Source organism: Bufo bufo, chromosome 1, assembly GCF_905171765.1.
Source record: "Bufo bufo chromosome 1, aBufBuf1.1, whole genome shotgun sequence".
Classification (NCBI taxonomy): Eukaryota; Metazoa; Chordata; class Amphibia; order Anura; family Bufonidae; genus Bufo; species Bufo bufo.
Genome location: NC_053389.1, coordinates 39,796,856 through 39,823,002, shown reverse-complemented (window position 1 = coordinate 39,823,002; position 26,147 = coordinate 39,796,856). Strand labels below are relative to the sequence as shown.

The 26,147-nt window shown below is 41.8% G+C and overlaps 1 protein-coding gene across 1 annotated transcript in view; it reads left to right on the top strand.

The window, feature by feature from the left end:
- The first annotated feature begins 11,951 nt into the window (after positions 1 to 11,951).
- Positions 11,952 to 26,147, top strand: part of LOC120985646 (IgGFc-binding protein-like) — a 70,424-nt gene continuing 56,228 nt past the window's right edge. Inside the window, exons 1-3 of the mRNA XM_040413740.1 lie at positions 11,952 to 12,057; positions 12,960 to 13,556; positions 23,836 to 23,889. Coding sequence (XP_040269674.1) covers positions 11,952 to 12,057; positions 12,960 to 13,556; positions 23,836 to 23,889 — 757 coding nt within the window. The remainder of the gene's footprint in view (positions 12,058 to 12,959; positions 13,557 to 23,835; positions 23,890 to 26,147) is intronic.

Genomic DNA, 26,147 nt, shown 5'->3' with positions numbered 1-26,147 from the left:
CTAGAGTGCTCAAAATGTACCTTATTTTATGTAAAATGTAAACACTGACCCAAAAAAAAAAAGTATAATTATAATTTCTGTGACACATAATATAAGGTATAGAAGATAGCTTGTACATACCATGGTTTTTTTGGGGATTGTTAATAAAAACCAATTTGATAAGAAAAATTATGAATTACTACAAGATGCTGTGTGGTTTAAAAATCAATGTTATGTGGTAATAAAATGTAATATATGTATACACAGAACTCTGGAAGGAGCCACATGTGCAGAGGTTTATAACAGAAGGAATTGCGCTCGTAGTGATTTGCCAAGACTAACATGAGAACATTAGATGAGTTCTATAACTAATGCTGGGGATAAAAGTAATGATGGATAGAAGGTATTATACCATGGCCAGTATTAGGGATAGAGAGGGGAGGGTTTGACACATGCTGCGCGCGCTCTCTGCAGCACACGATAAGGGCGAGTAAGGAGGAACGGCGGCGCTCCATTGGAGGAGAATCCGTGGGGGGGGGGCAGGGCTAGGGCGGCAGTTCGTGCGGCAGCGGAGAATAGGCAGGGGATTGTGTACCACTGGATACTGGCTGATTAGAGCATTGGAACCACTAGTGTGTATGAAAGGATGATGAGAGGATCAGGTGGATAATGATGGCAACATCTAAATGAATGATGGCACATATCTTCTGGTGGGGAGAGAAACGTTATGATTATATGAAGGGAAAAAATTGAACAGATGGTACCAGGGCGGAAGAGGGGTATTAAAGGAAGATGGGGAGGGTAAATTGAGGGATTGATTGGGATTGGAGACATTGGTAGGGGTGGTGGGAACATGGTGTAAAGTTAGCTGTGACTGAGGGGGGAAGATAAGCATGGAGAACCTTCGGAGGGGATCAGAAGCACTTGCTTTCTAGACTTTCGTTTAGTCCAGGGATGCTTAACCTGCGGCCCTTCAGCTGTTGCAAAACTACAACTCCCAGCATGCCCGGAAAGCCTACAGCTATCAGCCTACAGCCGAGCATAATGGGAGTTGTAGTTTTACAACAGCTGGAGGTTGAGCATCCCTGGTTTAGTCCGTATGGTTCCAGGGTTTGTAATTTGAAGATCCAGAACATTTCCCCCTTTTATAATATTTTGAATCTATCCGAAGCAGTTTCAGTGATGCATTCAATTGGTAAAATTGTCAATTTAGATGGGTCCTTGTTATGGCTGGAAAGAAAATGTCGGGAGACGCTATGCTTGAGATATCCCTGCATAATGTTCCAACGGTGCTTGTTCAATCTCTCCCTCAAAGACCGTATCGTACGGCCCACATATTGCAATCCACCTTCACATTCCATTAGGTACACTATATAGGAGGATGAACAGTTCAAAAAACTTTTTATGGTAAATTCTTCTCCTGTCAAATCGCTCCTGAACTTTTGCACGCGGTTTGTAATTCTGATGCAGCATCTGCATAGCTTGTGGTTGCATTAATAGCTGCCAGCGTGTTTGGGAAGACCCATCATATTGTTTGGGGCTATAGTGGTATTCTTCCTTTTCAGCTTGCTTGGTGCAAGTATGTTTTTTAACGTTCTTGATCTCCTAAAGGTGATCTGTGGTTTAGAGGGTATGATGTCTTTGAGGTGTGGATCATTTTTGAGTATATGCCAGTGTTTTATTAGAATGGTTCTTAGAGCCTCGTGGTTGGAATTATAAGTGGTGACAAATGAAGTTTTGTATTTTTTGGTACTTGTTATTTTAGCGGGTTTATACTTCCCTTTGACGTTCAAACATTCCTCCTGGCTCTGACTGTTTTCTCGTAGAAAGGCGTTTTCTATTATCCCCTTGGGATATTTCTTGTTTTTAAATCTGGACCGTAATAGCTCGCTCTGAGAGAGAAAGTCGCTGGTGTCCGTACAATTTCTTCTGATCCATTTGAACTGACTGTATGGGATGTTGTCTTTCCATTTTTTATAGTGGTCGCTCCTATAATCGAGATAACAATTACCATCTACTTTCTTAAAATATGTCTTAGACTTAATGGTGTTGCTATCTGAATATATTCTCAGATCTAAATATTCAGTATACAGAGATTGGAAGTGAAAGAGAGATTCCATGAGTTCGTATTGAGAACGTTAAAAAACATACTTGCACCAAGCAAGCTGAAAAGGAAGAATACCACTATAGCCCCAAACAATAAGATGGGTCTTCCCAAACACGCTGGCAGCTATAAGTGCAACCACAAGCTATGCAGATGCTGCATCAGTATTACAAACCGCGTGCAAAAGTTCAGGAGCGATTTGACAGGAGAAGAATTTACCATAAAAAGTTTATAGTGTATAGTGTACCTAATGGAATGTGAAGGTGGATTGCAAAATGTGGGCCGTACGATATAGTCTTTGAGGGAGAGATTGAACAAGCACCGTTGGAACATTAAGTAGGTATATCTCAAGCATAGCGTCTCCCGACATTTTCATTCCAACCATAACAAGGACCCATCTAAATTGACAATTTTACCAATTGAATGCATCACTGAAACCGCTTCGGATAGATTCAGAACATTATAAAAGGGGGAAATGTTCTGGATCTTCAAATTAAAAACCCCCCTTACCTGCTGCCCCAAGGCCGCCCCCCCCCCCCACGGATTCTCCTCCAATGGAGCGCCGCCGTTCCTCCTCACTCCCCTTTATTTTGTGCAGCTGAGAGCGCGCGCTGCGTGTGTCAGCGTTCTCCATGTGCTGCTGAAACACCGGCCGTGCCGCCGCACCGCTGACCCAGAAAAGGTAATTCAAACCCTCCCCTCTCTATCCCTAATACTGGCCATGGTATAATACCTTCTATCCATCATTACTTTTATCCCCAGCATTAGTAATAGAACTCATCTAATGTTCTCATGTTAGTCTTGGCAAATCACTACAAGCGCAATTCCTTCTGTTATAAACCTCTGCACATGTGGCTCCTTCCAGAGTTCTGTGTATACATATATATATACATATCACCACCAGTTCATGTCCCTTTTAGGTAACATTTCCTGGCTGCAGAGAGCCTTTATAGTGGTGTAGAACACTGTACCTTGCAGTAACACGCATAGGGAGTCTGCTGGGGTAGTGAAATAATACTGTGAGTCAGTATGACATGCAGATGACAGGCGTCGCTCTTAGAATCACTGCACACTTCTCTTATTAGGGCAGTCACGGGGCCGAAACTGACAAAATAACTCAAGTATGAACTCAGCCTTACAGGTCGATGTTAGCGCCAAGAAGAAGCGCACTCCTTTTACACCGTCGTCTGCTGATTCCACATAGATGTCTACAGAACCTGTTTTATTAAACCCTTATATAAGTAGAGCCCCCGACAGAGTGGAGAGGGTGTCAGCAGTAAGTTTGTGTTGACGTCACTGATTATTTTGCCCTTCCTCTGATCCGTCAGAACAATAACCCACAAAAAAATGAATCCCGTCTGTAGAGCATCCACCTTCACTCGGTCAGCATTTGCTCAATAATCCATCAGTATTGCTAATGTAAAAAAAAACAGGAGTGGATCCAAAACAGAGATGACATGTGAATGGAATATTTGCATGTCTTCTGTGTTTTGTACCCACTCCTGCTTTTGGCTACCAAATCACAAGCCAATTCTGATGGGACCATACAGGCCTTACAGCTGCTACACAGACAGGACCGTATTTACAGCTCCACATGTTGGTGCTGCCGTGCATTTTGGACAGACACCGTCAGGCAGAAGGACTGGCCCACCTTCTGTTCTACATATTTGTGCAGGGCTGGTACTGCCTTTTTGGCATATAAATGATGGCTTGGGACTCTCCACCTCGGCTCGGCACAAGCCATCAGTTCTCTGAAAGGTGCAGAGTCCACCACTTGGAAAGGGAGGGACTGCAGCACCAGCAACTTGGGCAGGAGCACATTACATTCAGCTTCTGCTCCGTTGAATGAGTGCACGCATACTGCTGTCTCTTGGCAATCGCTTCGGTGATCGATTTCTGACGGAATGGAAACGAGGAGGAGCAGGAGCATCAGGACCAGCAGATGATGGGAAGGACAGACAGTTCCCTTCGGCTGAGGTGGTGGAGCCTTGACTGCCTGAAACCTGGTGTGTGCCACTGGGTGATGCAGCATTTGCTGTGGCAGGCTGGACCACCACATGGGAGCCACGGTTTTCCCAGGCCACTTTATGGTGACACTTCATATGTTGACACAGGTCCGTGGTGCCAACATTGGCACCCTGGCCACGCTTTACCTTCTGCCCACAGATTCTACATATGGCCATGTTCACCTCCTCCGGTGGCTTAAGAAAAAACTGCCACACCGCCGAGTAGGTGATTTTACCCCCAACACTACGCACTGACTGACTGCTACCGCCACCGCCTCCGTGCACCCGTGCACCGCTACTTCCCGGGCAGGTAGGCTTCTGCGAAGTGGGTGGTCTACCCCCCGGTACGTTTGGCTCCCAACCTCCCACTGCTGCCATTCTGCTGACTCCCGGCCACGCTATCGACTTGCTGGCTCCATTGCTGCCTCATGGGCAAGCTGCCACCCTCTTCTCCCGATGATGATGAAGCTCCTTCATCATCTGGCTCCCAAGTGCAATAAGCTACATCATCGAGTACTGTCTGCACGTCACTGATGTCCTCCTCAACCATCTCTGGATCAGGAGCCTGACTGCTCGCAACACCAGCTCCCACGCCACTCTCCTCATCACTACTTGCCCGCCTACTGGAGGAAGCGGCGGATGTCTCCTCCACATTTTGGCTTGCCAGTAGCTGCTGACTGTCTTCTAGTAGCTCGTCCTCACTGAATAGTGCAGCTGAGCCCACAGCATACCCTACCATTCAATAACCGCTGGGTTGCTGGTCAAGACTTATGCTAAGCGCGAATATTAGAAAAACGAATATTAATTGCGAATATCGGCACTTCAAAAATGTGCGAATATTTTGAATATAGTGATATATATTCGTATTTTCGAATATTCTAGATTTTTTTTCATCTGAACCCATGATCCCTCCCTGCTTCTTGCTTGTGAGCCAATGAGAAGGCTGCAATGTCTTTGTCTGAGCTTAGCAACATCCCTAGCAACCAATAGGAAAGTTGCCTACCCCTTACTATATAAGAACCTCCCCAGCAGCCATTATCTACAGTTTTTTTAAAGTTCTGAGAGAGACAGCAGTGTTATTGCTGTGCTCTGTGCTTTCCACTCATTACGTTAGATAGATAGTAAGGTAGCTTATACATATAATACAGATAGTTAGTGGGAGATAGTCAGTGTAGGTTATATCCTGATATAGTGTAGCTGTTGCAGTGCAGTGTGTTAGGTAGCGTGATAGGTTCTGCTGTCCATACATACATGCTACAGACATTGTGCTGTGATGTCACAACAATACATAGTGCACCAATCAGTAATATGTAGTCAGACCTGCTAAAATGTGAAGTTTCACGTATTGCGCCAAAATATGTGCATCATTAATTGCCGATTAGCGCAATCGCAAATATATTGGAGCACTCTATCTGCATTTAATGTTCTGCCACGCCAACCATTTTCTCCAGTCTCAGGAAACTTCTAGCAGCTTGGAAATTGTAGCAGAAGTGACCCACGCCTGTATTCCACGCACTTTACACAAACATTACATTGCCGATTTTTGCAATCAAGAAAATAATAGCAAATTTGCGATTATATGACGAATATTTTTAAAAATATTCGCGAAATATCGTGAATTCGAATATTGCCCCTGCCGCTCATCATTAGTCAACACACGACCGCTAGCTGACACTGGGAGCTCAGGCCTCTCGAAGTGACCCCTGCTGCCACGGCCCCTTACTCTGCTGCGACCTCTACCTGCGCCAGAAACATTAAGGTCTCTGCCCCTCCCCTGTGCAGGGCCTGGCACTTCTCTTTCTGACATACTATTAGATTAAATAAATAAAAAGGAAATGAAAACATATATTTTGCTTTTGCCATTACTACACGGCAAAAAGGACTTTTGAACATATAACTGCACCCCTGAACGGCAAATAGGCCCTTATTTTTTTCCACTTATACACACCACACAAGGCTTTAAAACATATAACTGCACTGCTGAATGGCAAATATATTTTTCTTTTGCCACCAATACACGCCACAAAAGGCTTTAGAACATTTAACTGCACCGCTGAACGGCAAATATATTTCACTTTTTCCACTAATACATGCCACAAAAGGCTTTAGAACATATAACTGCACTGCACGAACGGCAAATATATTTTACTTTTGCCACTCGTAAACAACAAAAAGTGCTGCAATTTTAGCAGTTCACCACACAATGGCTAATAAGCCCTTTTTTCCCACTAATACAAGCCAAAAAAATGCTTTAGAACATATAACTGCACCGCACAAGGGCAAATAAGATGTAGAAATATTTTCTTGTAATAAACCCTGTTAATGGCTGTAACATCCCAATAACAAGAATGGTTTGCTGGAATTACAGAGCTGTATAATGACAATTTGGCTGCCCAGTCAGTGCAGCAAGGTGTAATAGGATTGTTCCTAATACCCAGGCTGTAACCTCCCCTACTGAACCCTGTTCTACATAAATGCTGTGGAATGATTCCTCCCTATCCTTTCCCTACACCTTGAATAATCTTTTCCTGCACTTGTAAACAGTTTTTTAGCACAATTAAGTTTTTCCTAGCACTGTCCCTAGCGCCTGCTGACGTCTCTCCCTGCACTAAGTACACTGGTGAATGGCAGAATCCAAGATGGATGAGGCTATTTATAGGGCTGTGGTGGCTGCTGATTGGCTGCATGCATGGCATTATGGGTGATCCCGCCTTCCCAGAGTTCCTTGCTCCATGTCCTCACACGTGCAGCAGCTATTTTAGGAAAAAATGCGATTCGTTACCACGAAGCGTGAGGAAATTCGGATTCGGCGCAAATCGCATTTTTCCTGAAATTCGGATCAAATTCCACTTCGTCAATTTCGATTCGCTCATCTCTACTCACTGCGTAAGGTGACAACCAGATAAAATGAGACTCTTGTAAGCTGACTCATGACTTCAGGGAATTGAATGCTCTGAATCATGGATCGTGAGTTCATGCCAAGAAAAGAAGGAAACAAGGAAGGGTGTTACTAAATCGAATTTTGGACAAACCTGCTAATTAATGTCTAAACATCAGATTGCTACATAGGCATAAAATGCACACAAGGAACAAAAAAAATAAATGATTAAACAACACTCTGCGCAAAACTGATATGGTGGCATGAGGGAGAGGGATACAAAGCCCAAAATAGAATACCTGTGTAATGCTCCACCCTCTCCGGACCTGAACTAGATATAACAACACTGACTATTCCCGATGCTTCACAATTCTGCCTCCAAATGTTTTAGACACACTTTTTGGGGGACATTTATCAAAACCGATGTAGAGGAAAACTGGCTTAGTTGCCGCTAGAAACCAATCAGATTCCACCTTTTATTTTCGAAAGGAGTGCTGAAAAATGAAAGGTCAAATCTGATCGGTCCCTATGCCCATTACAAAATAACTAAGCCCATTTTCCATTACACCAGCTTTGATATACAGTGGATATCAAAAGTCTACACACCCCTGTTAAAATGTCAGGTTGCTGTGATGTATAAAAAATGAGACAAAGATAAATCATTTCAGAACTTTTTCCACCTTTAATGTGATATAAACTGCACAACTCAATTGAAAAACAAACTGAAATCTTTTAGGTAGAAGGAAGAAAAAATATAAAAATAAAATAATATAGTTCACACCCTTATACTAATACTTTGTTGAAGCACCTTTTGATTTTATTACAGCACTCAGTCTTTTTGGGTATGAGTCTATCAGCATGGCACATTTTGTCTTGGCAAGATTTGCCCACTCTTCTTTGCAAAAACACTCCAAATCTGTCAGATTGCGAGGGCATCTCCTGTGCACAGCTTCTTCAGATCACCCACAGATTTTCAATCGGATTCAGGTCTGGAGTCTGGCTGGGCCATTCCAAAACTTTAATCTTCTTCTGGTGAAGCCATTCCTTGGTTGATTTGGATGTATGCTTTGGGTCGTTGTCATGCTGAAAGATGAAGTTCCTCTTTATGTTCAGCTTTCTAGCAGAAGCCTGAAGGTTTTGTGCCAATATTGACTGGTATTTGGAACTGTTCATAATTCCTTCTAGCTTAACTAAGGCCCCAGTTCCAGCTGAAGAAAAACAGCCCCTTGGCGTGATGCTGTCACCACCATGCTTCACTGTGGGTATGGTGTTCGTTTGCTGATGTGCAGTGTTGTTTTTGTGCCAAACATATCTTTTGGAATTATGGCCAAAAAGTTCAGCCTTGGCTTGGATGTTTTTCTTCGTAAGAAAAGGCTTTCGTCTTGCCACTCTACCCCATAGCCCAGACATATGAAGAATACGGGAGATTGTTGTCACATGTACCACACAGCCAGTACTTGCCAGATATTCCTGCAGCTCCTATAATGTTGCTGTAGGCCTCTTGGTAGCCTCCCAGACCAGTTTTCTTCTCACCTTTTCATAAATTTTGGAGGGACGTCCAGTTCTTGGTAATATCACTGTTGTGCCATATTTTCTCCACTTGATGATGACTGTCTTCACTGTGTTCCATGGTATATCTAATGCCTTTGAAATTCTTTTGTACCCTTCTCCTGACTGATACCTTTTAACAATGAGATCCCTCTGATGCTTTTGAAGCTCTCTGTGGACCATGGCTTTTGCTGTGGGATGATACTAAGAAAATTTCAGGAAAGACCAACTAGAGCAGCTGAACTTTATTTGGGGTTAATCAGAGGCACTTTAAATGATGGCAGGTGTATGCTGACTCCTATTTAACATGATTTTGAATGTGATTGCTTAATTCTGAACACAACTACATTCCCAGTTATAAGAGGGTGTGCACACTTATACAACCACAGATTTTAGTTTGTTTTTCAAATTGAGTTGTACAGTTTATAGGTCACATTAAAGGTGGAAAAAGTTCTGAAATGATTTATTTTTGTCTCATTTTTTTACAGCACAGAAACCTGACATTTTAACAGGGGTGTGTAGACTTTTTATATCCACTGTATCTCCCCCAAAGAATCATACTAAAACCATTCAAAAAGCTATTTATGTCTCAGATTTACATTACGTAGAGAGTTTCTTCAAGCTTCACCAAACTCTTTACTTCTGCTTGGTTGTTGGTACTTGATACATGCTACATACAGCACTTTATGAGCTGTGATATAATTGGATCGCTTAATGCAATCAAGTCTAATTGTATGTTCCTAAAAATATGACTAATTAACATGACATTGCAACATGATTAGTTTGCCTAGAAAGAAGGTAATGTATTTTAAAAAGATTTTCATGCAAGATTTTAATACTGATGAATAGGGTTGAGCGAACTTTGCGAGTTCGGGTACCTGGACTCGAACCCAGACTTTTTCACTGAAGTTCGGGTTCGATGTTCGGGTGATTTTATTATTTTCCGTTATAACATTGTTATAACGGAAAATAATAGCATTCTTAAGACAGAATGCTAAATAAAATGGCCATTTAGGGGTTAAAAATAATAAAAAAATACTCACTTCATCCACTTGATCGCGCAGCAGGTATCCTCTTCTTTCTTCAGGACCTGCAAAAGGAACTGCGATGACATCACCGTGCTCACCACGTGGTGAGCGCGGTGACGTCACCTCAGGTCCTTCTACTGTATCTTCATTCAGCAGGACGTGTGGTGACGTTATAGCAGGTCCTGAAGAAAGAAGAGGATATCGGCTGCGCGATCAAGTGGATGAGGTGAGTTGTTGTTTTTTTTAACCCCTCAATGGCCATTATATTTAGCATTCTGTCTTAAGAATGCTATTATTTTCCGTTATAACCATGTTACAACGGAAAATAATAAAGTGAAGTTCGGGTCCCTATTGACTTTAATGGGGTCCAGGTTCGGGGTCAGGTTTGGTTCCCGAACTTTTACACAACTTTTTGGTGTATTTATGTAGCATTTTTCCTGTTCATGCCACTTTTGCAAAGTGGTGGAAAAAGGGAACGTGGTGTGTGTGGGGAAGAGGGCAGACCCATCTCATTCATCATTTTCCACGCCAGTCTTTGGCGTGGAAAATTATCTTACGTAAGCAATTGAGCTGGCATAGATTAAAATATGTTGCACGGCTGGCGGCAGCAAGCGCCAAAGATATGTGGAGGCAGTGGCTCAACATAACTTTGGCGCCTCCACCAGCAGCACACAGCGATTAAGACCACCGTATCAATCACCAGTCATAATAAATGTCCCCCATAATGCATAATGTTTATAAACACAGACAAGGGGGCAAAGCAGGAATCTACTTATTTTGATATTATTATAGTACTTAAGCAGAAGAATATAACTATTACAATACCCGATATAAAGAAATATATACACTAAGAAACTGCAAGAATACTAAGGGGCACATTTATTAAGACTGGCGTTTTAGACGCCGGTCTTAATAAAGCCCTAAACTGGCGGTGGATCTGCCTGAGTTATGAAGAGGAGCCGGCCATCTCCATAACTTCCGCGCATCCAGCCCAATTCTAAATGTAAGACAGCTTCTTCTTACATTTATACCATATTTTATGCCTAAAACATGCGTAGAAAATGGTAAATGAGACGAGCCTTTCCCGCCCACGACACACCCACAATTTAAGACCTGGCATCAGTGGGGAGACGTCCAGATAGCAGCATAACTAACCGTTGCGCCGCTATCTGCTTGGTGTGGGATATGCAGCCATCTGAGGAGGACATAAAGGTGGACGGGGAGCAGGAAATTGTACAGAATTATGTGTGTAATTTCCCCCCCCCTTATCAAAATCCACACCGAGACAGTCCCATCTAGAGCAGACACTCAACCGAATACTCAGAGGAGTGAGCCTCTGTCAGGCCCCTATAGAGCAGACCCAAATACTGAGGGAAGTGAGCCCCTTCAGGGTCCTCTAGTGCAGACACGCACCACAATACACAGGGAAGTGAGCCCCCGTCAGGCCCCTCAAGAGAAGACACTCACCCCAATAATCAGGGAAGTGAGCCCCGTCAGGGTCCTTTCAAAAACGCCTGGAGCCAGGGCGCTCTATCCTTCACCTCCAGTGCAGGCTATACACGCTAGGCGTTTAAGAGGAGGAACATGGTGAGGCTTAAACACTGAGGCACCAAAGAAGACTTCACAGATAGAAGGTTTGTGTTGAGGGAACACCTGTGCCACCAGATGGGGTTTGCTCCAGCAGACATCCTGGCAGTGATAAATCTACCAGACAGGTAGGGCTATGATGTCATCTTTAAGCTCATGTCTAGTCTGGATAGGTTCTGGGTAAACTTTGGGAGGTTTAAGGACACCGAGGGTTGGAATAAATAAATTTTCATTCCAATTTTAAAGCCAGACACAGTTATTGTCAATTTCATCTTCTGGAATGAATCTGTTCCTCCCCAGGACATTGTGGTGTGGCTCCAGAGGCACTGTGACCTCGCGTCTGACCTCACCAAGAACAGGGACGATGATAATGTCTGGACTGGAGGGTGGAAGGTGCTGGTGAAGCTGCGCCAGCACAATAACATCACCTTACATCTCCCTAACTCCTTCATTGGTAGAGAAAAAGGCATCTGTTTCTATCCTGGGCAACCTAGTGCTTCAAATGTGGCAAGGTCGTTCATGTGGCAAATGTGTGCACAGTGGTCAAGTGCAACCTGTGCTGTGAGCTTGGCCATTTAAGTGCAACGTACAAAAATGTTAGATGCAATTTCTGCGGACAGATAGGCCACTCTCATAAGGATTGCCCAGATGCCTGGCATAACGTATGCAGGGAGCTTCCAGATGAGGAATTAGTCAAGGCCGCAGACGCTGTAGAAAAGGAGGCTTTGATGTCAGGGACCATACTGACAAGGCAAGAGGTACAACAGGGGTCAGGTGAGACAACACCCCAACCTCAGCCTTCAGAGAACACACAGGGCATCATGGAGGTGGTCACTCAGGACCAGTTTCAGGCAGCCGCCTCTGTACCACCATCATTGTATGAAGAGGCCAACAGGAACAAAAGGAGGAAGAAAGATAAGTCTTCCCGTAAGTCTGAGGAAGAACATAACTGGGCCAAAACACCAGGAAAAAAGTCAGTAAGGCTACTTTCACACTAGCGTTTTAGTTTTTCGGTATTGAGATCCGTCATAGGGGCTCAATACCGGAAAAAAAAAAAACGCTTCAGTTTTGTCCCCATTCATTGTCAATGGGGACAAAACTGAACTGAACAGAATGATCCAGAATGCATTCCGTTCCATTTAGTTGCACTCCTATACCGGAGAGCAAACCGCAGCATGTTGTAGTTTGCTTTCTGTCCTGGGATGCGGAGCAAGACGGATCCAGCATGACCCCCAATGCAAGTCAATGGGGGCGGATCCGTTTTCTCTGCCACAATAGAAAACGGATCCGTCCTCCATTGTCTTTCAATGGAGTTCATGACGGATCTGTCTTGGCAATGTTAAAGATATGTTAATGAAAATACAACCGTATCTGTTCATAACGGATGCAGATGGTTGTATTATCAGTAACGGAAGCGTTTTTGCTGAACCCTGCGGTATCCAGTAAAAAACGCTAGTGTGAAAGTAGCCTAACGGTGCAGGAGTCACCATATGAAGCTTTATCAGAGTCTGATGGTGATTATGAGCAATAGCTGCAAAGAATAGATATGAATGTGAAGCAGACACAGGGGAACCCCCAACAAAGAAAAAGCCCCCTCTTGTAGAAGCTCCTATAAAGTCAGATATGGAGACTGGTGGTAGGCAGGGAGGCTCTGATTCTGACCTATGATGATGGGTATCACTTATCTGCTATTTTTCTGTTGTCTTCTGATAGCTGGGTTTTCTATAAAAGTTGCTTCAAGCAATCTGAACAGCATCAAAGTAAGAAGGACGAGACACGCGGTATACGATCACCTCAGATATCTAGATGCTGATGTCATCTTTTTACAGAGACGTGTTTGACCACCTTGAGGCATCTACATGAGGCTGAGAGTGAATGGCGGTCTGGTCCTTCTTACTGGTCACTGACTGTGGAGCCTTATGCTGGGGAGGACATATTGCTTAACACCAATGACGTGACTGTGCACAGGTTAACAGAGGTAGCTATGGGAAGGTACCTGGTGCTTGAAGTGACCATCCATTGTAGACGGCTCAGCTTCATTAACATCTACCGCCCACAGACAGTAGCTAAGAGAATTCAGCTATTTAATGACATGAAGCAGTACCTTTTTACCTCTATACCTGTGGTAATGGCAGGGGACTTTAATGTTACTTTGTCACCAGGTGATAGGTCCTGGAGCAGAGCGGTGGCCAGAGACTCCAGAGTCTTACATATCATAATACTGCAGACTGGCCTAAGTGATGTTTTCACACAGGATTGTAGGAAGCCAAACTTCACATATTCTTGTGCAGACAGGAGCAGTAGAATAGACATGGCGTTTATGAATCCTACAGAGACTGTTAGCTGGATGAGTGAGAAGGTCGTCCCCTACTCTGACCACCTGGCTTTGGTTTTCTGCTTGGGAGCCACTAAACACTCTGATATTGGTAAGGGGTTATGAAGGCTTAATTCCAGCATCCTGGATGATGTCTATGTCCAGGATTGTATCCACTCCCTTTTTCAGGTTCAGCTACAGAGAGTGGACTTTTATAACAACATGGTTGACTGGTCTGAGGACGCCAAGGAGGAGATCAGATCCCTCTTAAAGAGACTGTCAGTTAAAAGAGGGAAGAATAAGTACAGCCAGTATCCCAGGCTGCGGAAAGAATTGGAGTCACTCTATTTGGCAGGTGTGGATGACAAATAAAAGATTGACCGACTGAAATCTAAGATAATATGTTCTTGGCCTTGACCAGGCTAAAGCCTTTGACAGAGTATACCATAAGTATCTATGGGCCACTCTGTCAAAGTACTGTATTCCGGGACAATTTATTGATTGGCTAAAAACTTTATATTGTGAGGTGAAGAGCTTTCCTCTGATCAATTGTTGGCAAGGGGACACTTTTGAAGTAGAGGCAGGGGTGAGACAGGGTTGCCCGTTGAGTCCACTGCTGTAAGTGTTTGCATTAGACCCCTTCCTGAGGTCACTCCAGGAGAGTGATTTTCAGTGGGTGCCGGTTCCTCGCTGCTTGCATTTGAAAGTAGTTGCCTATGTGGATGATGTGACTGTGGTGATATCTGAGCCTCGTGACGTGCAGATTTTGTCTGCAGCCATCAGAAGCTATTCAGAGGCCTCTGGGTCTCTGGTCAACCTTGAGAAGTAACCTCTCTGGACTTTACTGATCCTGTCTATGATCTGCCACAATTTGCAAAGGGCTCCACCTACCGTATATTAAAATCCTTGGGGTCAAATTTGGGAGGGAAGATAATGCCAAACTAAATTGAGAAGAAAAGTTGCAATCTGGAAATGCAAAGGTTCAGTGATGGAAGAACTGGAGGCTGACCTATAGAGAAAGGGTTACTATGTTGAAGACTTACCTGGTCCCTGTCTTCTTGTATGTCTCTGTTGTCTTTCCTTTGCCAGAATCTTTCTCGGCTAGGCTCTTTAGCCTGTTCTTCCAACTTTTGTGGGGAAACAGGTTGACCCCAATAAAAAGAGGGATCACCTACCTACAAGAAAGAGGGTGGTTTGGATATGTTAAATCCAAGGGTTTTCTTTGTCTCCGTGTTACTAAAAGTTAATTTTGGTAGCCTGGACTCAAACAACAGTCGCCTGTGGGTGAATAGTGTCAGGAACTGGATATTGCCTTTTGCAGAGTCTTGGGTGCGAGGCAGCAGTCCCAAGAGGGGTCGATTTACTTGTGTCTACCTCCCCCATTACATGGAATATGGTCTAAAGTGTCTGAAAAAATGGGGAATAGACAAGGTTTATCTGGAGACTAAGACCAGGAAGTATCTTTTTATCAGGATCTGTAGGACTTTCTATAATGCACAGCCAGCACTGAGAGACTGCACAACGGCCACCTTGCAGGAAAATCTAAAGGTCCTCAATGAACCAAGGCTTCCTGCAAAGTTTTTTGACAAAGCCTGGCTGTCATTGCATGAGAAGCTTTTTGTCAGAGGAAATTTCTGAGTGTCTCAGATTGCATGTGCCCCTTGGGCTGTCAGCAGGAGGAGACTATGGCACATTTTATAACCGTATAACCATCAAATACTACCACTGGCATACAAGAACAAGAGTGTGCATCCACAGTGAGCCCTTTAATCACATGAAAGTCGTAAACCTCATCCTGTCAGAACTAAGGTGGATCCGATCTATAGAGGTTAGGAAAAAGGGCGAGAATGAAAAATTATGGAGGAATGTATATTTGGAGTAATTTTGGCTTAAGTATCCTGAAATTATGTTTATTTCTTAACTTTTTTCCCCATTTATTTGTGATGGACTATTAAGTTAAAGTTTACATACTGGTACATTTATTCTTTAGACAATATGTATGATTTCAGTAAAATAAATGTTTGTTCATTCTGTTTCTGAAATGTAGTACTGTATTTTTGCTTGTTTTAACTAATAAAAATTGCCTCCAGTGTACATGAATATAACTACTATAATACGGCATCCTATGTACAAGAATATAACTACTATAATACTGCTCCTATGTAGAAGAATATAACTACTGTAATACTGCTCCTATGTACAAGAATATAACTACTATAATACTGCCCCCTATGTAGAAGAATATAACTACTATAATACTGCTCCTATGTACAAGAATATAACTACTATAATACTGCTCCTATGTACAAGAATATAACTACTATAATACTGCTCCTATGTACAAGAATATAACTACTATAATACTTCCTCTATGTACAAGAATATAACTACTATAATACTACTCCTATGTACAAGAATATAACTACTATAATACTGCTCCTATGTACAAGAATATAACTACTATAATATTGCTCCCTATGTACAAGAATATAACTACAATAATACTACTCCTATGTACAAGAATATAACTACTATAATACTGCTCCCTATGTACAAGAATATAACTACTATAATACTGCTCTTATGTACAAGCATATAACTACTATAATACTACTCCTATGTACAAGAATATAACTACTATACAGGGAGTGCAGAATTATTAGGCAAATGAGTATTTTGACCACATCATCCTCTTTATGCATGTTGTCTTACTCCAAGCTGTATAGGCTCGAAAGCCTACTACCAATTAAGCATATTAGGTGATGTGCATCTCTGTAATGAGAAGGGGTGTGGTCTAATGACATCAACACCCTATATCAGGTGTGCATAATTATTAGGCAACTTCCTTTCCTTTGGCAAAATGGGTCAAAAGAAGGACTTGACAGGCTCAGAAAAGTCAAAAATAGTGAGATATCTTGCAGAAGGATGCAGCACTCTTAAAATTGCAAAGCTTCTGAAGCGTGATCATAGAACAATCAAGCGTTTCATTCAAAATAGTCAACAGGGTCGCAAGAAGCGTGTGGAAAAACCAAGGCGCAAAATAACTGCCCATGAACTGAGAAAAGTCAAACGTGCAGCTGCCAAGATGCCACTTGCCACCAGTTTGGCCATATTTCAGAGCTGCAACATCACTGGAGTGCCCAAAAGCACAAGGTGTGCAATGCTCAGAGACATGGCCAAGGTAAGAAAGGCTGAAAGACGACCACCACTGAACAAGACACACAAGCTGAAACGTCAAGACTGGGCCAAGAAATATCTCAAGACTGATTTTTCTAAGGTTTTATGGACTGATGAAATGAGAGTGAGTCTTGATGGGCCAGATGGATGGGCCCGTGGCTGGATTGGTAAAGGGCAGAGAGCTCCAGTCCGACTCAGACGCCAGCAAGGTGGGTGGAGGTGGAGTACTGGTTTGGGCTGGTATCATCAAAGATGAGCTTGTGGGGCCTTTTCGGGTTGAGGATGGAGTCAAGCTCAACTCCCAGTCCTACTGCCAGTTTCTGGAAGACACCTTCTTCAAGCAGTGGTACAGGAAGAAGTCTGCATCCTTCAAGAAAAATAGGATTTTCATGCAGGACAATGCTCCATCACAAGCGTTCAAGTACTCCACAGCGTGGCTGGCAAGAAAGGGTATAAAAGAAGAAAATCTAATGACATGGCCTCCTTGTTCACCTGATCTGAACCCCATTGAGAACCTGTGGTCCATCATCAAATGTGAGATTTACAAGGAGGGAAAACAGTACACCTCTCTGAACAGTGTCTGGGAGGCTGTGGTTGCTGCTGCACGCAATGTTAATGGTGAACAGATCAAAACACAGACAGAATCCATGGATGGCAGGCTTTTGAGTGTCCTTGCAAAGAAAGGTGGCTATATTGGTCACTGATTTGTTTTTGTTTTGTTTTTGAATGTCAGAAATGTATATTTGTGAATGTTGAGATGTTATATTGGTTTCACTGGTAAAAATAAATAATTGAAATGGGTATATATTTGTTTTTTGTTAAGTTGCCTAATAATTATGCACAGTAATAGTCACCTGTACACACAGATATCCCCCTAAAATAGCTAAAACTAAAAACAAACTAAAAACTACTTCCAAAAATATTCAGCTTTGATATTAATGAGTTTTTTGGGTTCATTGAGAACATGGTTGTTGTTCAATAATAAAATTAATCCTCAAAAATACAACTTGCCTAATAATTCTGCACTCCCTTTAATAGTGCTCCCTATGTACAAGAATATAACTACAATAATACTACTCATATGTAAAAGAATATAACTACTATAATACTACCTCTTATGTACAAGAATATAACTACTATAATACTGCTCCTATGTATAAGAATATAACTACTATAATACTGCTCCTATGTACAAGAATATAACTACTATAAAACTGCTCCTATGTACAAGAATATAACTACTATAATACTGCTCTTATGTACAGGAATATAACTACTATAATACTGCTCCTATGTACAAGAATATAACTACTATAATACTGCTCCTATGTACAAGAATATAACTACTAAAATACTGCTCCTATGTACAAGAATATACCTACTATAATACTGCTTCTATGTACATGAATATAACTACTATAATACTGCTCCTATGTACAAGAATATGACTACTATAATACTGCTCCTATGTACAAGAATATAACTACTATAATACTGCTCCTATGTACATGAATATAACTACTAAAATATTGCTCCTATGTACAAGAATATCACTACTATAATACTGCCTCCTATGTACAAGAATATAACTACTATAATACTGCTCCTATGTACAAGAATATAACTACTATAATACTGCTCCTATGTACAGGAATATAACTACTATAATCCTGCTCCTACGTACAGGAATATAACTACTATAATACTGCTCCTATGTACAGGAATATAACTACTATAATACTGCTCCTATGTACAAGAATATAACTACTATAATACTGTTCCTATGTACAAGAATATAACTACTATAATACTGCTCCTATGCACAAGAATATAACTACTATAATACTGCTCCTATGTACAATAATATAACTACTATAATACTACTCCTATGTACAAGAATATAACTACTATAACACTGCTCCTATGTACAAGAATATAACTACTATAATACTGCCTCCTATGTACAAGAATATAACTACTATAATACTGCTCGTATGTACAAGAATATAACTGCTATAATACTGCCTCCTATGTACAAGAATATAACTACTATAATACTGCTCCTATGCACAAGAATATAACTACTATAATACTGCCTATGTACAAGAATATAACTACTATAATACTGCTCCTATGTACAATAATATAACTACTATAATACTGCTTCTATTTACAATAATATAACTACTATAATACTACTCCTATGTACAAGAATATAACTACTATAATACTGCCCCTATGTACAAGAATATAACTACTGTAATACTACTCCTATGTATAAGAATATAACTACTATAATACTGCTCGTATGTACAAGAATATGACTACTATAATACTGCCTCCTATGTACAAGAATATAACTACTATAACACTGCTCCTATGTACAAGAATATAACTACTATAATACTGCTCGTATGTACAAGAATATAACTGCTATAATACTGCCTCCTATGTACAAGAATATAACTACTATAATACTGCCTCCTATGTACAAGAATATAACTACTATAATACTGCTCGTATGTACAAGAATATAACTGCTATAATACTGCCTCCTATGTACAAGAATATAACTACTATAATACTGCTCCTATGCACAAGAATATAACTACTATAATACTGCCTATGTACAAGAATATAACTACTATAATACTGCTCCTATGTACAGGAATATAACTACTATAATACTGCTCCTATGTACAAGAATATAACTACTATAATACTGCTCCTATGTACAAGAATATAACTACTATAATACTGCCCCTATGTACAAGAATATAACTACTATAATACTGCTCCTATGTACAAGAATATAACTACTATAATACTGCTCCTATGTACAAGAATATAACTACTATAATACTGCTCCTATGTACAAGAATATAACTACTATAATACTGCTCCTATGTACAAGAATATAACTACTATAATACTGCCTCCTATGTACAAGAATATAACTACTATAATACTGCCTCCTATGTACAAGAATATAACTACTATAATACTGCTCCTATGTACAAGGATATAACTACTATAATACTGCTCCTATGTACAAGAATATAACTACTATAATACTGCTCCTATGTACAAGAATATAACTACTATAATACTGCCCCTATGTACAAGAATATAACTACTATAATACTGCTCCTATGTACAAGAATATAACTACTATAATACTGCTCCTATGTACAAGAATATAACTACTATAATACTGCTCCTATGTACAAGAATATAACTACTATAATACTGCTCCTATGTACAAGAATATAACTACTATAATACTGCCTCCTATGTACAAGAATATAACTACTATAATACTGCCTCCTATGTACAAGAATATAACTACTATAATACTGCTCCTATGTACAAGGATATAACTACTATAATACTGCTCCTATGTACAAGAATATAACTACTATAATACTGCTCCTATGTACAAGAATATAACTACTATAATATCCCCCTTATATTTGCTTGAGAAAGCAATGTTACAGGATTCTGTCGTCTAAAAATACTTATTTTTCTTCTTCCAACCTTTTTTTGTCCGTTCCAATTCATTAATATTCATGATTTAATCACCTAAGTTTGACCTCGTGGTCCCACTAGCAGGATTAGTGTTTAGTGACAGCAGATAAGCCTCATCATGTTGGGAAACAAATTACCTGTCAGTTGTATTAATTATTTGGCTGCCGGGTTATTATGTCTCATTACAGCGCGTTCCGCCTAGCAATGGTTGGACTGGTTTGTAAATAACAAGTGTTCTCTCTGGTGGCAGCAGTCCAGACTGCAGGCAGGGCCTCGCCGCCTTCTTGTCAGATTACTTACACCTTGTCCCTCCTGATCGGGAGAATATATGTAGCGTTTGTGTCACCTATAATTGGGAAATTATAGATTCCAGCAGAGATGCAGGAAGCAAAGGACGCAAAATGACACACTGACATTATAGGAGAGGAGCCAATAACAGACTGTCACTTAGGGTGACTGGGCAATGACACACTGACATTAGAGTTGACATAGCTAGGACAGTCTGATGACTGGGATACAGTATAATGGAACCGTGACACGTGGGTGCGTATTAATGACACTGGGGTGCACAGCAATGATACACCAATACAGGATTTGGGACCGAAAAATTGCACACTAACACTTGTGGTAGGGGACAATGACACTATGATGCTTGGAGACACAAGACAATGACACGGGTGCAACAAACTTTAACCTGACAATGTAAGAATAACACAACTCAGCTATCATTGCAACCGTACTCTATTGAGATACAAAACAGGACAATGACACGCTGACACTTGGGGTACAGGATAATGACACTGACACTTGGGGTAGAGGATAACGACACACTGACACTTGGGGTGCAGGATAATGACACTGACATTTGGGGTACAGGACAATGACACTGACACTTGGGGTAGAGGATAACGACACTGACACATGGGGTACAGGATAATGACACACTGACACTTGGGGTGCAGGATAATGACACACTGACACTTGGGGTGCAGGATAATGACACTGACACTTGGGGTGCAGGATAATGACACACTGACACTTGGGGTACAGGATAATGACACTGACACTTGGGGTATAGGACAATGACACTGACACTTAGGGTAGATGATAACGACACACTGACACTTGGGGTACAGGATAATGACACTGACACTTAGGGTACAGGATAATGACACTTATGGTACAGGATAATGACACTTGGGGTAGAGGATAATGACACGCTGACACTTGGGGTACAGGATAATGACACTGAAACTTGGGGTACAGGATAATGACACTGACACTTGGGGTACAGGATAATGACACTGACACTTGGGGTGCAGGATAATGACACACTGACACTTGGGGTACAGGATAATGACACTGACACATGGGGTGCAGGATAATGACACTGACACTTGGGGTAGATGATAACGACACACTGACACTTGGGGTACAGGATAATGACACTGACACTTAGGGTACAGGATAATGACACTTATGGTACAGGATAATGACACTTGGGGTAGAGGATAATGACACGCTGACACTTGGGGTACAGGATAATGACACTGACACTTGGGGTACAGGATAATGACACTGACACTTGGGGTACAGGATAATGACACTGACACTTTGGGTACAGGATAATGACACACTGACACTTGGGGTACAGGACAATGACACTGACACTTGGGGTACAGGATAATGACACACTGACACTTGGGGTGCAGGATAATGACACTGACGCTTGGGGTGCAGGATAATGACACGCTGACACTTGGGGTACAGGATAATGACACTGACACTTGGGGTATAGGACAATGACACTGACACTTAGGGTAGATGATAACGACACACTGACACTTGGGGTACAGGATAATGACACTGACACTTAGGGTACAGGATAATGACACTTATGGTACAGGATAATGACACTTGGGGTAGAGGATAATGACACGCTGACACTTGGGGTACAGGATAATGACACTGAAACTTGGGGTACAGGATAATGACACTGGCACTTGGGGTACAGGATAATGACACTGACACTTGGGGTGCAGGATAATGACACACTGACACTTGGGGTACAGGATAATGACACTGACACATGGGGTACAGGATAATGACACTGACACTTGGGGTATAGGACAATGACACTGACACTTAGGGTAGATGATAACGACACACTGACACTTGGGGTACAGGATAATGACACTGACACTTAGGGTACAGGATAATGACACTTATGGTACAGGATAATGACACTTGGGGTAGAGGATAATGACACGCTGACACTTGGGGTACAGGATAATGACACTGACACTTGGGGTATAGGACAATGACACTGACACTTAGGGTAGATGATAACGACACACTGACACTTGGGGTACAGGATAATGACACTGACACTTAGGGTACAGGATAATGACACTTATGGTACAGGATAATGACACTTGGGGTAGAGGATAATGACACGCTGACACTTGGGGTACAGGATAATGACACTGACACTTGGGGTACAGGATAATGACACTGACACTTGGGGTACAGGATAATGACACTGACACTTTGGGTACAGGATAATGACACACTGACACTTGGGGTACAGGACAATGACACTGACACTTGGGGTACAGGACAATGACACTGACACTTGGGGTACAGGATAATGACACTGACACTTGGGGTGCAGGATAATGACACTGACACTTGGGGTATAGGACAATGACACTGACACTTAGGGTAGATGATAACGACACACTGACACTTGGGGTACAGGATAATGACACTGACACTTAGGGTACAGGATAATGACACTTATGGTACAGGATAATGACACTTGGGGTAGAGGATAATGACACGCTGACACTTGGGGTACAGGATAATGACACTGACACTTGGGGTACAGGATAATGACACTGGCACTTGGGGTACAGGATAATGACACTGACACTTTGGGTACAGGATAATGACACTGACACTTTGGGTACAGGATAATGACACTGACACTTGGGGTACAGGACAATGACACTGACACTTGGGGTACAGGACAATGACACTGACACTTGGGGTACAGGATAATGACACTGACACTTGGGGTACAGGACAATGACACTGACACTTGGGGTAGAGGATAACGACACCCTGACACTTGGGGTGCAGGATAATGACACTGACACTTGGGGTACAGGATAATGACACACTGACACTTGGGGTGCAGGATAATGACACTGACGCTTGGGGTGCAGGATAATGACACGCTGACACTTGGGGTATAGGACAATGACACTGACACTTAGGGTAGATGATAATGACACTGACACTTGGGGTACAGGATAATGACACTGACACTTGGGGTACAGGATAATGACACTGACACTTGGGGTAGAGGATAATGACACTGACACTTTGGGTGCAGGATAATGACACACTGACACTTGGGGGACAGGATTATGACACACTGACACTTGGGGTACAGGATAATGACACTTGGGGTACAGGATAATGACACGGACACTTGGGGTATAGGATAATGACACTGACACTTGGGGGACAGGATTATGACACTGACACTTGGGGTACAGGACAATGACAGGATAATGTCACTTACACTGGGTGACTGGACAGGTCCACAGTTAATATTATATACTTCTTTTTGTCCTATAATGTACAGTAACGCCGCTTTTTTTTCTATTGTTTTTCAGAAATGGGGGCCCTCTGGATTGTGCTGTTTTGCCTGTGGGGTGCATTATTTTGTGGTAAGATCTAAAATATGTAGACAACACAATTATTCAGCAGTGATATTATACATATTCACTATCTCATATTCGTATTCACACATTCACTAATATCTATTAACTTGACTCATCTAAAGTAATGACTGTCTACCACTATTTGGCACTTAAAAAAAAGGTGTGGTATTACAGGTACCGATATGGTAATTACTTGGACAATGTTATAATGTCGGTGAGAGGTAACACATTACTGGACATGTCTTTCTCTATTACCCAAAAAGACTTATTGCATTCTTTTTGGCTGTTCGCTGTGCTTTTATGAAATTCAATCAGAAGAATGTATTATAGTTCACATTCTACAATATGTATAACCTGTCATTCATTAATCTCACTCATAAATATCAAGTTTCATCATAAGAAACCATGACTCAACTTTGTGTCTAGTCTTTCAGGACTTCCAACAATCCTCTGGCTCCTCATATTTGGGAACTTCTATTCAGTGATGAACCTCTCCATCTGATCCATTTTCTCCTTCAGATATGTGTTTTACACTTGATCAGACCAACACATCATAAATGGTACCTGTACTCTGTCAGTGTAGAGAGGGGCAGCCACAAATAAGAACCCTTCTCCTCAGCGTTGGACTGAAGTCCCTTGGTCACACTGGATGAGATGACTGTGAGAACCGTCAATTGTCTATACAGAATACATATACATCTACTTGAATTCTATGTCATCTTTGCTGTGAATCATTCCATAAGAAATACTGTCGATAGACCCATATGAAATGGTCTTTTATTGGACATTTGGGATAACTGTGTCAGAGACTGGGCCTAACAGAAGATCCTCTTGTATTCCAGTTGGCCAGTCCGACCTTGACTCTCCTCTTTCCGTTCTTCTGAGACACCCAAAGTAACACCATGACTAAGGGTGGTATTACACTGTCCGATAATCAGGCATCTTTCATCCTGATAAAAGATGTGGCATTGCCTCATCATATGGAGCATATTGGCACCCTCATTCCCACATCTAGGACATAATAACCCAAAGGTGTTTAAAGGGATTGTCCTATATGGGACATTTATAGCGTATCACTAAGATATGCCATTAATGTCAGATTGATGTGGGTCCCATCTCTGGAACGATATCCAGATCGGATACCAAAGTGAAGGGTAAGCATGGCCACCATTTATTTACCACTACAGGAGTTTAAAAAATAGCCAGCAATGAACGGAGAGGTGGTCAAAACACGTGCCAAATCTAAGGTCCTCATTTATCAAAACCAGCGTGTGCTATGCTGGTCTTGATATCCCCTGCACCACTGGAGAATGTATTTAATTTATGACAAGGTGCAGGCCTCATCATAAATTCAATGCATCGTGTGGCAGGCAGCTTGCCGGATTGAAATCGACACCAGGTCGTAGCTGGTGCAGATCTCAATTCTCATATTTCTCTGGTACCTGCACCTAACTCAAGAAGAGGGACCTGAAGTTAATGGAGAGCACGCTGTGCCTGGTCAGCCCCCCTCAATTCAATGCTACTGTATGAAACTTCCAAAAATAGGGCCTCTTAATTACACCTAACATGTGCTTAATGTTCCAAAGTTACATGAAATGGCAGGGATCTCAAGTCTCCCGGACGTTAAGGGAGTCTCCATCTATTAGATAGCGGCTCCCTGACACCCGCATGAGAAACAATATATCCCGGAAAGGTTTACTGATAGCAGAGCAGAGAGATAAGAGAAGTGACAGGACACAGAGTTTAGATTACAGGTTGAATTAACCCTTTAGGGTCAAATTGGCTTCTCAAGGAGATCTATATGTTAAAGGCATCCCTTCTTCTGTCTCATTCAGTAGCTATAGAACTATTGAGAGAGATTTTTTTTTTAAAATACATTTACACATTTAACCCTCCATTTTAATTATATTATTTACCCCAGTGTTAAATTCACCCCCCCCCCCCCGATGCTTGTTTTTTTCCTTCAGTGGGGTAGATAATTACACACAGGGTTTTAAAGAATAAACTTCCTGACTCAGACCAAGAGCCGACTCAGCGAGTCAGCAAGTGAATCGAAGCATCCGCGCATGCGCATTGCGCAACCTAAGCTTTGGTTCACTTGCTTCTTTTTATCTCAGCGAATGAACCGAAGATTTGATTCATGAATCGGTTCATTTGAATGAACTGATTCAAATGAACCGATTCATGTGAAAGATCCAAACTTCCCATCTCTAGTTTACTCGCAGTAAACCTTTCCGGCAACCTGTAGCAGTGTCCCCTTCTCG